At 49.2% G+C, this 11,571-nt stretch overlaps 1 protein-coding gene across 1 annotated transcript; it reads left to right on the top strand.

Moving 5' to 3' along the window:
* The first annotated feature begins 5,418 nt into the window (after nt 1-5,418).
* Nucleotides 5,419-8,817, top strand: LOC119269481 (CTD small phosphatase-like protein). Its single transcript, XM_037551319.1, has 6 exons — nt 5,419-5,817; nt 6,857-6,985; nt 7,073-7,193; nt 7,288-7,369; nt 8,162-8,315; nt 8,405-8,817. Exons 1-6 carry the CDS (start codon nt 5,494-5,496, stop codon nt 8,537-8,539), a joined length of 945 nt encoding a protein of 314 aa, XP_037407216.1. The 5' UTR covers nt 5,419-5,493; the 3' UTR covers nt 8,540-8,817.
* Nucleotides 8,818-11,571: the final 2,754 nt, after the last annotated feature.

Genomic DNA, 11,571 nt, shown 5'->3' with positions numbered 1-11,571 from the left:
CGGAGATCAATCATTGTGGTGTAAAGCTCCAAGCAAGCGTCGGGGTCTCCAATTAAGTTGCGGAGATCGCCCCGAGCAATTTGACGGGTTCCGGTGACCGCCCCCAAGGGTTGCCAAAGTGTACGGGTTCGGTGACCGCCCCCATGGGTTGCCATTTGTACGGGTTCGGTGACCGCCCCCAAGGGTCCCTTAGTGGAATCACGACATCTTGCATTGTGCGAGGGCGTGAGGAGATTACGGTGGCCCTAGTGGCTTCTTGGGGAGCATTGTGCCTCCACACCGTTCCAAACGGAGATTAGCATCCGCAAGGGTGTGAACTTCGGGATACATCATCGTCTCCGTGTGCCTCGGTTATCTCTTAACCGAGCCCTTTACTTATGCACTTTACTTTGTGATAGCCATATTATTCTTGGTCATATATCTTGCTATCTCATAGTTGCTTATCTTGCTTAGCATAAGTTGTTGGTGCAAATAGGTGAGCCTAGTTGTTTTAGGTTTTATGCTTGACAAATTAACTGCTAGGTTTATTTCGCATTTGTTCAAGCCTAAACCATAATTATTTTAAAACGCCTATTCACCCCCCCCCTCTAGGCGACATCCATGATCTTTCACACACTGATGTCATTGCACGAACCTGGCGTGCCAAAGAAAGCATGCCAAATCCACAAGTCCTGCGATGCCACTGCTTCAAGTATGATGGTGGCTTCTTGTACATGACATTGGTATTGTCCACGCAAACCTTTTGGACAGTTCTTTCAGTGACAGTGCATGCAATCAACTGAACCTAGCATACGGGGAATCCTCTTGCTGCTCCAATTGCCAACAATTTTTCTGTGTCCTCCACAGTTGGCCCTCTCGAGTACTCTGGTCCGAACACCTTCACCGTAGTGCATGCAAATTGCACCGTGTTTTCAAGACCATGGTCTCCCCCATCCAGATTCCTGCATCAATTGCATATGTTGCTTTACAATAAGCAAGCATCCTGACATCGGCAGTGCTTTTTTTACAGAGGAGAGAAAGAAAGTTTTTCGCAACAATCCTTCGTCAGCTTGAAGTTGCCATCAACCTTCTCTGCGCCTTCCACTACCCGCAAGAACAAGTTTATGCTCATCTAGTAGCGACGATGAAAGAAGGTTCCGTGGAATGTTGGGACAACTGCGAAGTAGTCCATGAAAAGTCGTGTGCCGGCAATCCTATCACGCGGAATCACTCTCCTACCCTTGATGGAACCCTTAAAGTTTAGGACGTGCTCCTCTACCTTCTCGAACTCCTCTTGGATGCTCATCATCATCATCATCATTCCAGCATCCTCATTGTCTGAATCCAACGACGCGATGAACTTGTTGAATATGAATTCGTCAAGATCATCGTTTCCATAGCCATCATTCCACGCCGAATCCATTAGAGACCTAGAAATAATGGCCCAAAGGATCAAAAACCGGCTCGGACATTTCACCGAACACGTAGAGTGCAGGGTGAAAATATGGGAGAGTTTGACGTACCGGGGTGCTGTCCGGTGGCGGCCTGGTCGGCGGCGGTGTGCGTTGGGGCGTCCGATGGCAAAGCCCTGAGTTGGAGTAGGCAACGGAGGATTGATACCTGCAGAAGTCTGATGGCGGCAGTGCGCAGAAGGGTGAACAAAGAAAAAAAGAGTAACGCTCGAGCAAGGAGAGGGGAGCCGGATATGATCAAATTGGCACGGCCCCAACGGCCAGTCCTACGTGACGGACGCGTCCATGCGTCCCGTAGCCGTCCCAGATATGAGCCGGATATAAGAAGGTTGTTCCATAGCCGCCCCAGATATGAGCCGGGTATGAAAAGGCCATCCCATAGCCGCCCAAGATACGGGCCGGTTGGATGACATTTTTTCATTCCGACACTGATCATGTTTGGAACGGGTCTGGCGTCCGGTTGTAGATGTTGTTTGCTGGGTGCAGAAAGCCTGGAAGGAAAGAGAAAAAGGGCCGGCCAGATACTCCTTTCGCCACAGTTTTCGCCAGGAATGGACGCAGCACCGTGCGAGCGTTCCGAAAGAAACTTTGGTGCGTCGACGAGAGGTAGGCAAAAACCCATTGCCTCTCTCGACGAGGTAGGTATGCCGGTCTTGCGGTGCTGCCGAACTGATGACACTCCCTTTTTCCAGATCCAGCTGCCAGTGCAGACCAATCTGTAAACGCAACCGAGGATGGCTGCTAAACTAATAAAAGCATCTCTTCATGCTTTCAGCGTGGACCCTCGCTACGCTAACAGAGACATTAACAAACCACATGGCACTGTTGTACTAGTACCATACTGCTGCGAACGCTCGTAAATGATTGGCAGAAGAATGAAAAAATACTCCAAATTTCTGCCGGTATACATACACTGCAGTAGTACTTTGGTATGGGTTTGCTGATGAATTTTCTGCTCTAATAGATGAATTATCAGCTACTTTCCGTCTGGGTTTATTTGACCCCGTTTTATTTGGGTCAAAGCTTGGTCATAAATTTAACTAGTAAAATATAAACTACATGACCTAAAAATAATGTTGTGCAAAACTTGTTTTGAATACAAATCCAATAGTGTATCTTTTGTGATATATACCTCATATTTTGTTGTTGTCATAGATAGTCAAATTTTGATATTATATAGTTAGAAATTCTCATGTATGTTTGCATGTTGTCGTGAGCCTTTTCCTGCACATGTTGCATGCTTGTATGTTGAGAGAATTGGATTAATGCAGCTATCTATTTAGATATTGAAGATACATATGTTGCAGAGTATTATGTCTGAGTGTGTAAACAGGGGTTCATATTTTTACTTTTTTCTTGGAAATTGAGGCACATCAACTGATAGAGGACTATTTATGATCGTAACTCTATAGCCGACACATTTTTTTAAAAAACGGAGGCAAAAGATTTGCCTCATCAATTAATTAAGCAGAAGAGAATTGCCCAGTTAATTAACGGAAAACCGGGCGAAAACCGATACAGACCAACCGCACGTAGACTATTCTCAGGGCTTGCAACCTGACAACCAAACCCAACACCTAACGACCACCAATACATCGCAAAGACACCCCAACAAGAGTAACTCGGCCGAAGACCACGGGCACACCCAAATCAACGAAGACAAGTCAAGCCATAAGGACAACCCAAGAGACTGATAACCATCCATCAAGTAGTTGCGGACGCCTTTTCTGTGACGCCACTCTTCTTTCCTTTGCTCGTGAGAGCCTCGTCAACAATCGCCTTGCCAGATCCAGGGCTCATCCTCTCCAAACGTTTGAAACATAAGGAACCCCCTAACTAGCATGCGAGTCCATGCTAATACATGCTTCTTTTTTGAGAGGGTACAGTAAGTAGCACATATACAACCACACCGCAGCAGTTTTGTGGTTTTCTAAAGCACATTACATACGCAAATGCTCGTATATACACGCATACACTCATTGCTATGGACGCACACGTGCACACCCGACCCTCATCATAGGCACGTCGTAGTCGACGGAAACATCTTCTCCCATTGAACGTGCATTGCCAGGACTTGAACCTTAGTAGGCTGGGGTTACCACTATCCTTCAAACCATCCAACCATAAGTTGGTTAGCAACAGTTTTGTGGGTTGTAATCTCAAAAGAGAAATGTATATTTTGCACTAGCGAAGTTTATCGTTTCTACGCCTAGGCGCAACAACAATGTTATGAAAAAATATACGGTGAAAACCAAGTAAAACCCATGCTTGAAATGTTTAAAAGACACTTTAAAACATTGTGTCACATGCTTCGGATGTTTTACAAATATGTAAGGTTTCAAAAGATAAGGTCGTATTTTCTCGCAAAAAAAAAAAAACAAGATAAGGTCGTCTTGCCTCTCCCATTGGCTGGCTCCAGTTAGGCGTCTTTTACTATCAGCACTGCTAGTAGTATATCCAGTGAGCATGGCCCACGTCGTTTTCATTGTTGTTGAGAACGCAAAAGGGATCAGAGGTGCCTGCTTACCTAGGCACAAACTTTTTCTGAAAATGACCTACTTAGGTACAATCACCAAGAAAGAAATATCGGCCGAGCATCCCTTGAGGGCAGGGCAATACGGCATGACACCTTTGGGAGAAAGGAATATTTCCTGCAATTGCGGAGTAAAAATGTAAATGTAAACACCTGATCCAACTATCTTAATTTCTCTAATCTCTATGTATTTTAAACATAATTAATCACATACACGAATAATGTGCACGACAGTAAATCTATATAATCGCACGCACACACTATATCGCTAGGAATGCACGTGCGCGTGCAAATTTATGAACGCACAGACGTATACCTTATCCATATGCATACACACACATGCAAACTCGAGTTCTATGAACACCTTCAAAAGACTTAAGTCAACACGTCATAGTACTGAAAATAAAAGCACAGCGTAGAAAAGTCTGAAACAAATCCAAAAAAATATGCAAACACCTGTGTCAAGTCTAACACTTCAAACCTGATGGGTTGATTTTACCATAAGAAATCTGACCCTAAGCTATGCTTAGTTCGGCATATGCAGAAAGAAGCGTCGTCACCTAGTAAATCTAAGTATAAGTATATGGTACTAAACTACTCCGCATGTTCCTAAATATAAGTCCTTTAGATATTCCATACGAACTACATGCAAAGCAAAACGAGTGAATATACACTCTAAAACATGTCTATATACATCCGTATGTAACCCTAAGAAAATCTCTAAAAAGACTTATATTCAAAAACGGAGGGAGTCCAAATTACTCGTCTCAGAAATGGATGTATCTAGAACTAAAATACATCTAGATACATCCATACCCGCGACAAGTAATTTGGAACGGAGGAAGTAGTACTTAACGTCTTATATTATGGGACGAAGAGGTGTGATTTTATACAACAATAGCGATTTTAAAGTTTTATTAGTGAATTTTTATATTCATTTCTATGATGAGTAATTCAAAACGGAGAAAGTATCTTAATCCTCATGGTTAAAAACAACGATTAGCCCTTAATATACTTTTGAAACCAACGAAGCTTTGTGGAGCAAACGAAATCAACGCAGCCCGATTGACTTGATTAACGTGTCAACATTACCGCGCCACCATTGATAAGTACTTTCGCCGAAACAAAACAAATTAGGTTAACACGAGCAGATAAGCATCAAGCCAGCAGCCAGAAATGCATGGAGACAAAAACAATTTACTACTTCTACTGACGACCAAGAGAAAACTCCGGGTGCACGTATGACAATTTACTACACTTCCGGCAGCTCGCCAGTTTAGCCGCACTCTCGCTGACCGCCGGGCCCACCGAATCCGCCCCCCAATCACCGATCCCCTGTTCCGCTAAGCCCACCCGGGCACGCCCACGCCCGCCCCCACGTACGTGCACGCGCCCACAAAGACCACCCGACCACCACCACCTCCCCCCTCCCTCCGGTCGCCTCCGGCCTTGCCTCGCCCCCTCGCCCCTCCCCCCGCCGCCTGCCCCGGCAGCCCGTCCCTGGCCCCCATGGCGGCCGCGGAGGTGTACTCGCCGACCGCGGCGGCGGCGGCGCAGCACCAGCAGCGCGGGAAGGCGGCGACGCAGGCGTGGCAGGCGGTCGTCGGCTGGATCGGCTTCCTCCTCCAGGTCCTGCTCCAGATCCTCCGCGGCACGCCCTCCTGCGCCCAGCTCCTCTCCTTCGTCGGCTTCCGCTACCCGCTCCTCTCCTCCGCCTCGGCCGCCCCCGACCAGCCGTCGCCGGAGGTGGCCTTCATGCCGCTCCGCTCCGAGATCCCGGCCGACGCCGCCCCCGTCCCGGCGCCCCCGCCTGAGCCCCTCCAGCGCCTCACGGTACGGGAAGATTCGGTTTTTCATTGGGTTCCTTGGAGCTATTTGCTGTTCCGGTCAGGGAGCAATAGATACTTTGGAAGGGGATGGATTCCATTTCGATAGGAAGTGGATGCAGGAGGAGTGTCTCCATCCAATTGCCGTCCATTTCTGTCTTCGGGCTGGTGAATTTGGGATTAGGCGGAGGGGTTGGTTTGAGCTAATTGGGTGTTCTTCCTGGTTAATTCAGTTAGCTTTGATTGATAGTGTGTTTTATTTGCTGCTGAATTAGTATATTTGCTATAAAGCAGGCCATTTCGGGTTGTTGGGTGGTAAAAAATCGTCTTCTCCGATTACGAGCACCTAGAGTCACTTGTGTTGCAAATCCAAAACAAAAGCTTAGTTGATGTTAGTAGCCACTTCAATCCCAAAACAAGGGCTTATTGATTTATTAGCCAACAACTGCGTTAATCTCATCTCTAGACAAGGGCTGGTTTAGAGAATTTACAGGATCCCGGTGTTGCTACCTTTACTGGATCAAATACCCCCTCCGTCCAGAAATACTTGTCCTAGAAATGAATGTATTTAGACTTATTTTAGTTATAGATACATCCATTTTATCCATTTCTAGGACAAGTATTTCCGGACGGAGGGAGTACTTAATTAGGCAATATATTGTTTCTGGTCACTGATCTTGTACTAGTCAATTTGCGAGAGACCATTTCTGGGAAACTTCTTGTCGCTGCTGTTACTTGAGAAGATATCTGAGCCTGCCCCTCAATACTGGCAGCGTGATTGGATATGAATTATGATATTACGCATTTGGTCATGATAGATGAATCGGCATGTGTGCTGTTTTACTGGCACATACACTCATAACAGTGTTTCTTATAAGCATACTGTATTTAGTATGATGAGCTTATGGCTTCCCACAAAATAGAATCAACTGAATTAATATTTGTGTTAAAACTAAATCCAAGCCACATTTAGTGTGAAGTCAGCTTTAACGATTATGCTATAAACTCATTCATTATCTCTGAACAAATATGGACTACCTTTTCAGGTAGTGCTTGACCTGGACGAGACTTTAGTTTCTGCGTACGAATCATCTGGTCTTCCTCCTATTGTACGCACCCAAGCTGTTGAAGCTGGATTACATTGCTTTGACATGGAGTGCATATCAACTGATAAGGTACCAAACTTCTGCTCTTGCTACTTTATTGTGTTATCCTTTTAATCATTACTGATAAAGGAATATTTTCTTGTGTGAGCTGTAAAGGATGTTGAAGGGAAACAAAAGGTGAATCATGTTACTGTTTTTGAACGTCCTGGTCTGCATGAGTTCTTGCAGAAAACTAGTGAGTTCGCAGATCTTATCCTCTTTACAGCGGGTTTAGAAGGTATGGTGGCTGCTAATATTTTATTCATCTCTCTCTCTCTCGTCACATGATCCCAATCAGCTTCCTCACCATACCTGTCCAAATTTCTCCTCAGGTTATGCAAGACCTTTAGTGGACATAATAGATGCTCATAATAGGTTCAAACTCCGTCTCTATCGTCCATCAACTGTTACTACGTAAGTGTTACAGAAACTTCCCCATAGGGATAGGATACAAGTGATTTTGTAACGTTGTGCTGCTGCTGCTGCGTCTTGATGATAGCCATCATTACTTTGCTTTCTGTCATGTGTACACAACTAATCAGTTGAATGTTACATGCAAACCAGCAGTTCTTTAGGTGGAAAAGCACATGTAGTTTATTTATAATTTGTATGAGTTCAATACTAGAGATTGGTCGTTTCCCATCAATTTGAGTGACAAACTGACAATATTAACACAATCCTTTCTTTTAAGGCATGCCATGCACTGAATGTACCATACAGTGGGTGATTACCTGAAAAGATTAGATTGAAGATGGTAATCTGCAGTGTTTGAGTAGTGTAAGGATTAGAGCGACGATGATATCTACAGTCTGCAATGTTGGGGGGGCATGACCCTGGATCTCTGCGGTGCAATGCCAGCCATGAAGGGTGCCACACTGCAAAGGCAGGGTGGCCAGAATATAAGGGATTTATTGTCTCTTCTTCATGGTTCATCCATACCCTTCGTCATGCCTTATAGCGCCAATTTTAGAAAAAGAAGGAAGCAGCTCATCAATTCTGCTTGCATACAAGGCATGTCCCTGTGCTAGTCTTTAGTAATGAATCGATGGTGCTTTCTTCGGCTCTGCATGCATGTTTTTGCATGTAATACTTTGTTTGGAGTAGGACTGGCTGATAGTGCATATAATACTTGTTTGCCAATAACCTAACACAATACAGTAGCGGGCCAGTTCATTTTCTGATATCAGTGGGCGTGTACAATTTCAGGGAATACAGAGAGCATGTGAAAGATCTTTCGTGCCTGTCAAAAGATTTCAGTAGAATCGTCATTGTCGACAACAATCCGTTCAGCTTCATAGTGCAGCCTTTGAATGGAATACCTTGTGTTCCATTTTCAGCTGGACAACACTCAGACGATCAAGTAACTGATAATGGACACCCGTCATTCAATGGTTCCGGTCCTCTAATTTGTACATGTTCATTGATATTCCTTTTTGTACTGTTTTTCAGCTGATGGAGGTTATCTTCCCGCTCCTGAAGCATCTCTCTGTCCAGAGAGATGTGAGGCCAGCCCTGTACGAAAGGTTTCATATGCCAGAATGGTTCCAAAAGCATGGGATCCCTCGAACTGATCAGGCTCTCTAAGACTTGTTTAGGTGGAGAAGAATCAAGTGCCTGCCACGCCATATGTCCCTTAGGGGGAGAGCACTTGTACATTATTATTTATATTCATTTTTAGATTCTCTTCCCTGATATAAGATCATGTCATTGTTCATACAGAATTGCCATGTCTGGAGGTAAAAGGAAATGTAATCTAGCAGAATGTCACATTTGTATTGGTGTCAACATCAATTGTTGTATATCACCTTTGTTGTAAATTTGCTTGTTGATAGCTCATTTAATCTAATGCACAGTTCAAGGTCTATAGCTATGATGTCAAGAGGCTACATCAACTGACATTTAATCAAGGTTTCAGTCAGAAATTATGTTTGTGGAAATTCGCAAACAAACAAACAAATTTGTTCAGGGAATTTTACCAGCATTTTTGCCAAAATCATGTGTTTATAAATCTAACCATCTGATATTTACATAGGCCTAAGACCAATAAGCATATAATTAAATCACTAAGGAATCACACAAGACTGGATTTTTAAGCTTGCTGACATTCAAATTTTGTCAGAGTCTCTTTAGCCTGAACTCTGGACATGAGAGGAGGCACTGAAGCTTCTTCCTTATCTGAGTTTCTGGGCGCGGAAATCGCTGGAACTTCGTATCTGGCTGATAATCTGTGCGGCCTCGTCAAATCTGTATGCTCTCTCGTACACGCCGGCGGACACGAGATAGAGCTCCCTCTTGTCGATGCTGGGGTCATGGCTAAGCTCGCCGACCAGCCGCTCCAGCGCCTCGAAGTCCTGCTGAGCGCCCAGCAAGCTGAGCATCTGGAAGTGCACCCTGTCCGAGAACACGCAGCCTTCCTCCCTCAGCGCCCGGTACAGCCCCGCGGCCTTGTCGAACTCCTTGAGCTTGCCATAGGCGTTCATGGTGACGGCGATCGTCTCCGAGTCCGGCAGGTGGCCCAGCCTCCTCATCTCGTCGAGCACCTCCACCACGCTCCGGTGCCGCCTGTTCTTGGCGAACAGCGCCATCATCGCCCGGTGCACCGACGGGTCCTTGACCTCGCCGGTGTGGACCGCGCGGCGGAACAGCCACGCGGCCTCCTCCACCCGCCCGGCGCTGGCCAGGATCTTCATGGCCGTCTCCTTGGGGATGGCCTGGTCCGGGTCTCTAAGCTCGCGCAGCAGCCGCTTGGACTGTGACACGAGCCCCGCGCGCTCGTACGCGACCACCATCGTCTGGTACAGCACCGGGTCCATCTCCGTGCCGGACTCCCGCAGCTTGTCGAAGAGCTTGGCGGCGCGGTCCAGCTTCCCGGCCTTCACCCAGATGGAGAGGACGGTGGAGTAGGTGACGGCGTTGGGCTGGATGCCGCCGGCCTGCATTTGCTGCACCAGGCTCCCGGCCTTGTCGTCCTCCAGTGCCTTGCCGTGGATGGCAATCATGGTGTTGTACGTCACCACGTTGGGCCTGACGGCGGCGCCGTTGCTGGCGCCGTCGGAGGCGGTGCTGCACATGAGGCCGAAGAGGTGGACCGCCTCCCCGAACAGCCCGGCGTCGCCGTACACGCGGAGCATGGTGTTGTACGTGACGACGCTCGGCGGCACCCCGGCGCGGCGCATGGACCAGAAGAGCCGGTCGGCGTCGCGCGCGAGGTCCAGCTGCCCGTACGCGTTGAGCACGATGTTGAAGACGGAGAGGTCGGGCTTGACGCGCGCCACGGCGCGCATGTGCGAGAAGAGCGAGACCGCCGCGAGGTGCCGGCCGCGGCGCGCGAGCGCGGCGAGGACCGGGGCGTAGGACTCGGCGTCGGGGGCCACGCCGTCGGCGGGGACGTCGTGGAGCAGCAGGCGCTTGGCGTCGCGTAGCAGGTCGGACTTGCAGTAGGCGGCGATGGCGGCGTTGTAGGCCTTGAGGTCGGGCCTGATCCCCGCGGCGCGGAGGCGGGAGAAGAGCGCGAGCGCCTTGGGCGCGTCGCCGGCGCGGAGGGCGAGGTGGATGAGGTTGGAGAAGAGCACCAGGTCGGGCGCCACGGCGTCGGCCTCCATGAGCGGGAGGAAGGTGAGCGCGTGGTCGAGGTGGCCCGCGCGGGTGAGCGCCGCGAGGAGCGTGGAGTAGGAGAAGCCGTCGGCCGCGACGCCCCTGGCGCGCATCTCGAGGAGGAGGCCCGACGCGAGGCGGAGCTGGCCGGCGCGGCAGGCGGCACGGAGCAGGAGGTTGTAGGGGACGAGGAGCGCCGACGAGGAGAGGTCGGGCGCGAGGAGGTCGAGCAGGGCGACGCCGCGCCGCGGGTCCGGGAGGCGGGAGAGGAGCGTGCAGAGGAGGCGCGGGGAGACGGGTCGGTGCGGCGAGAGCGCGGCGGCCAGGTCGGGGGCCGCGCGCGCGGCGGAGAGCGCCGCCACGAGGGCGGCGACGTCGGGGGCGTGGTCCTGGCGCTGGAGCTCCGCGGATTTGTGGCGGTGGAGGGGATGCGAGCTCGGGAGGTTGGGGTTTAGCCAGATGGACTTGGCGCCTGCGGCGGGGCCGCGGCGGTGGGGCGACGGGGAAGGGAGGGCGGCGGCCGCTGCTGCCGTCGGCGGCATTGGTCTTGGGGTGCGGGAGTGGCGCGGCAGCCGGGAAACGGATAGGAGATTTTTTGGCGTTGGCAGGGACGTTTGCGAGACGTATCGGGCTGGGATTGGGACACCCGTCGGAGCAAAATGCCGCGTCGGAGCGAAGTGGCAGCATTCAGATTTCAGAACTTGTGATGGAGCGACAGGGTTGCGGCTTGACAATCGAGAGTTCACAGCCAAAATAGAGCCAGCAGCACTTAAACGTTCATATATTTTGGGTCAGCACGGTACATGTATTTTGGGTCATTTAAGGCCATGTTTACAACGCCCTCGAACTGATCTGCACGTCTGAATTCTCGCAAACCAAAAACAAAATTGAGGGAGGTTTGTGGCCTTCTGAACAGCCGTCACGTAGGCGTTCCACGCCCCAGACCCAGCCAAAATCAAGGTGGAGCTCGCACATTTTGACATTTACCATTTTTTCTAGTGAAAGCCCCCCTCTCCCCCCCC

The sequence above is a fragment of the Triticum dicoccoides genome, chromosome 3A, assembly GCF_002162155.2.
Source record: "Triticum dicoccoides isolate Atlit2015 ecotype Zavitan chromosome 3A, WEW_v2.0, whole genome shotgun sequence".
NCBI classification, from domain to species: domain Eukaryota; kingdom Viridiplantae; phylum Streptophyta; class Magnoliopsida; order Poales; family Poaceae; genus Triticum; species Triticum dicoccoides.
Note: the sequence above shows the minus strand (reverse complement) of the source record. Positions and strands in the feature narration are given on the sequence as shown.

Coding starts and splice junctions, on each gene's coding strand:
- LOC119269481 (XM_037551319.1), top strand. CDS start 5,494: ATGGCGGCCGCGGAGGTGTACTCGCCGACCGCGGCGGCGGCGGCGCAG. Junction 7,370..8,161: donor CGTCCATCAACTGTTACTAC/GTAAGTGTTACA, acceptor GTACAATTTCAG/GGAATACAGAGAGCATGTGA. Junction 8,316..8,404: donor GACAACACTCAGACGATCAA/GTAACTGATAAT, acceptor ACTGTTTTTCAG/CTGATGGAGGTTATCTTCCC.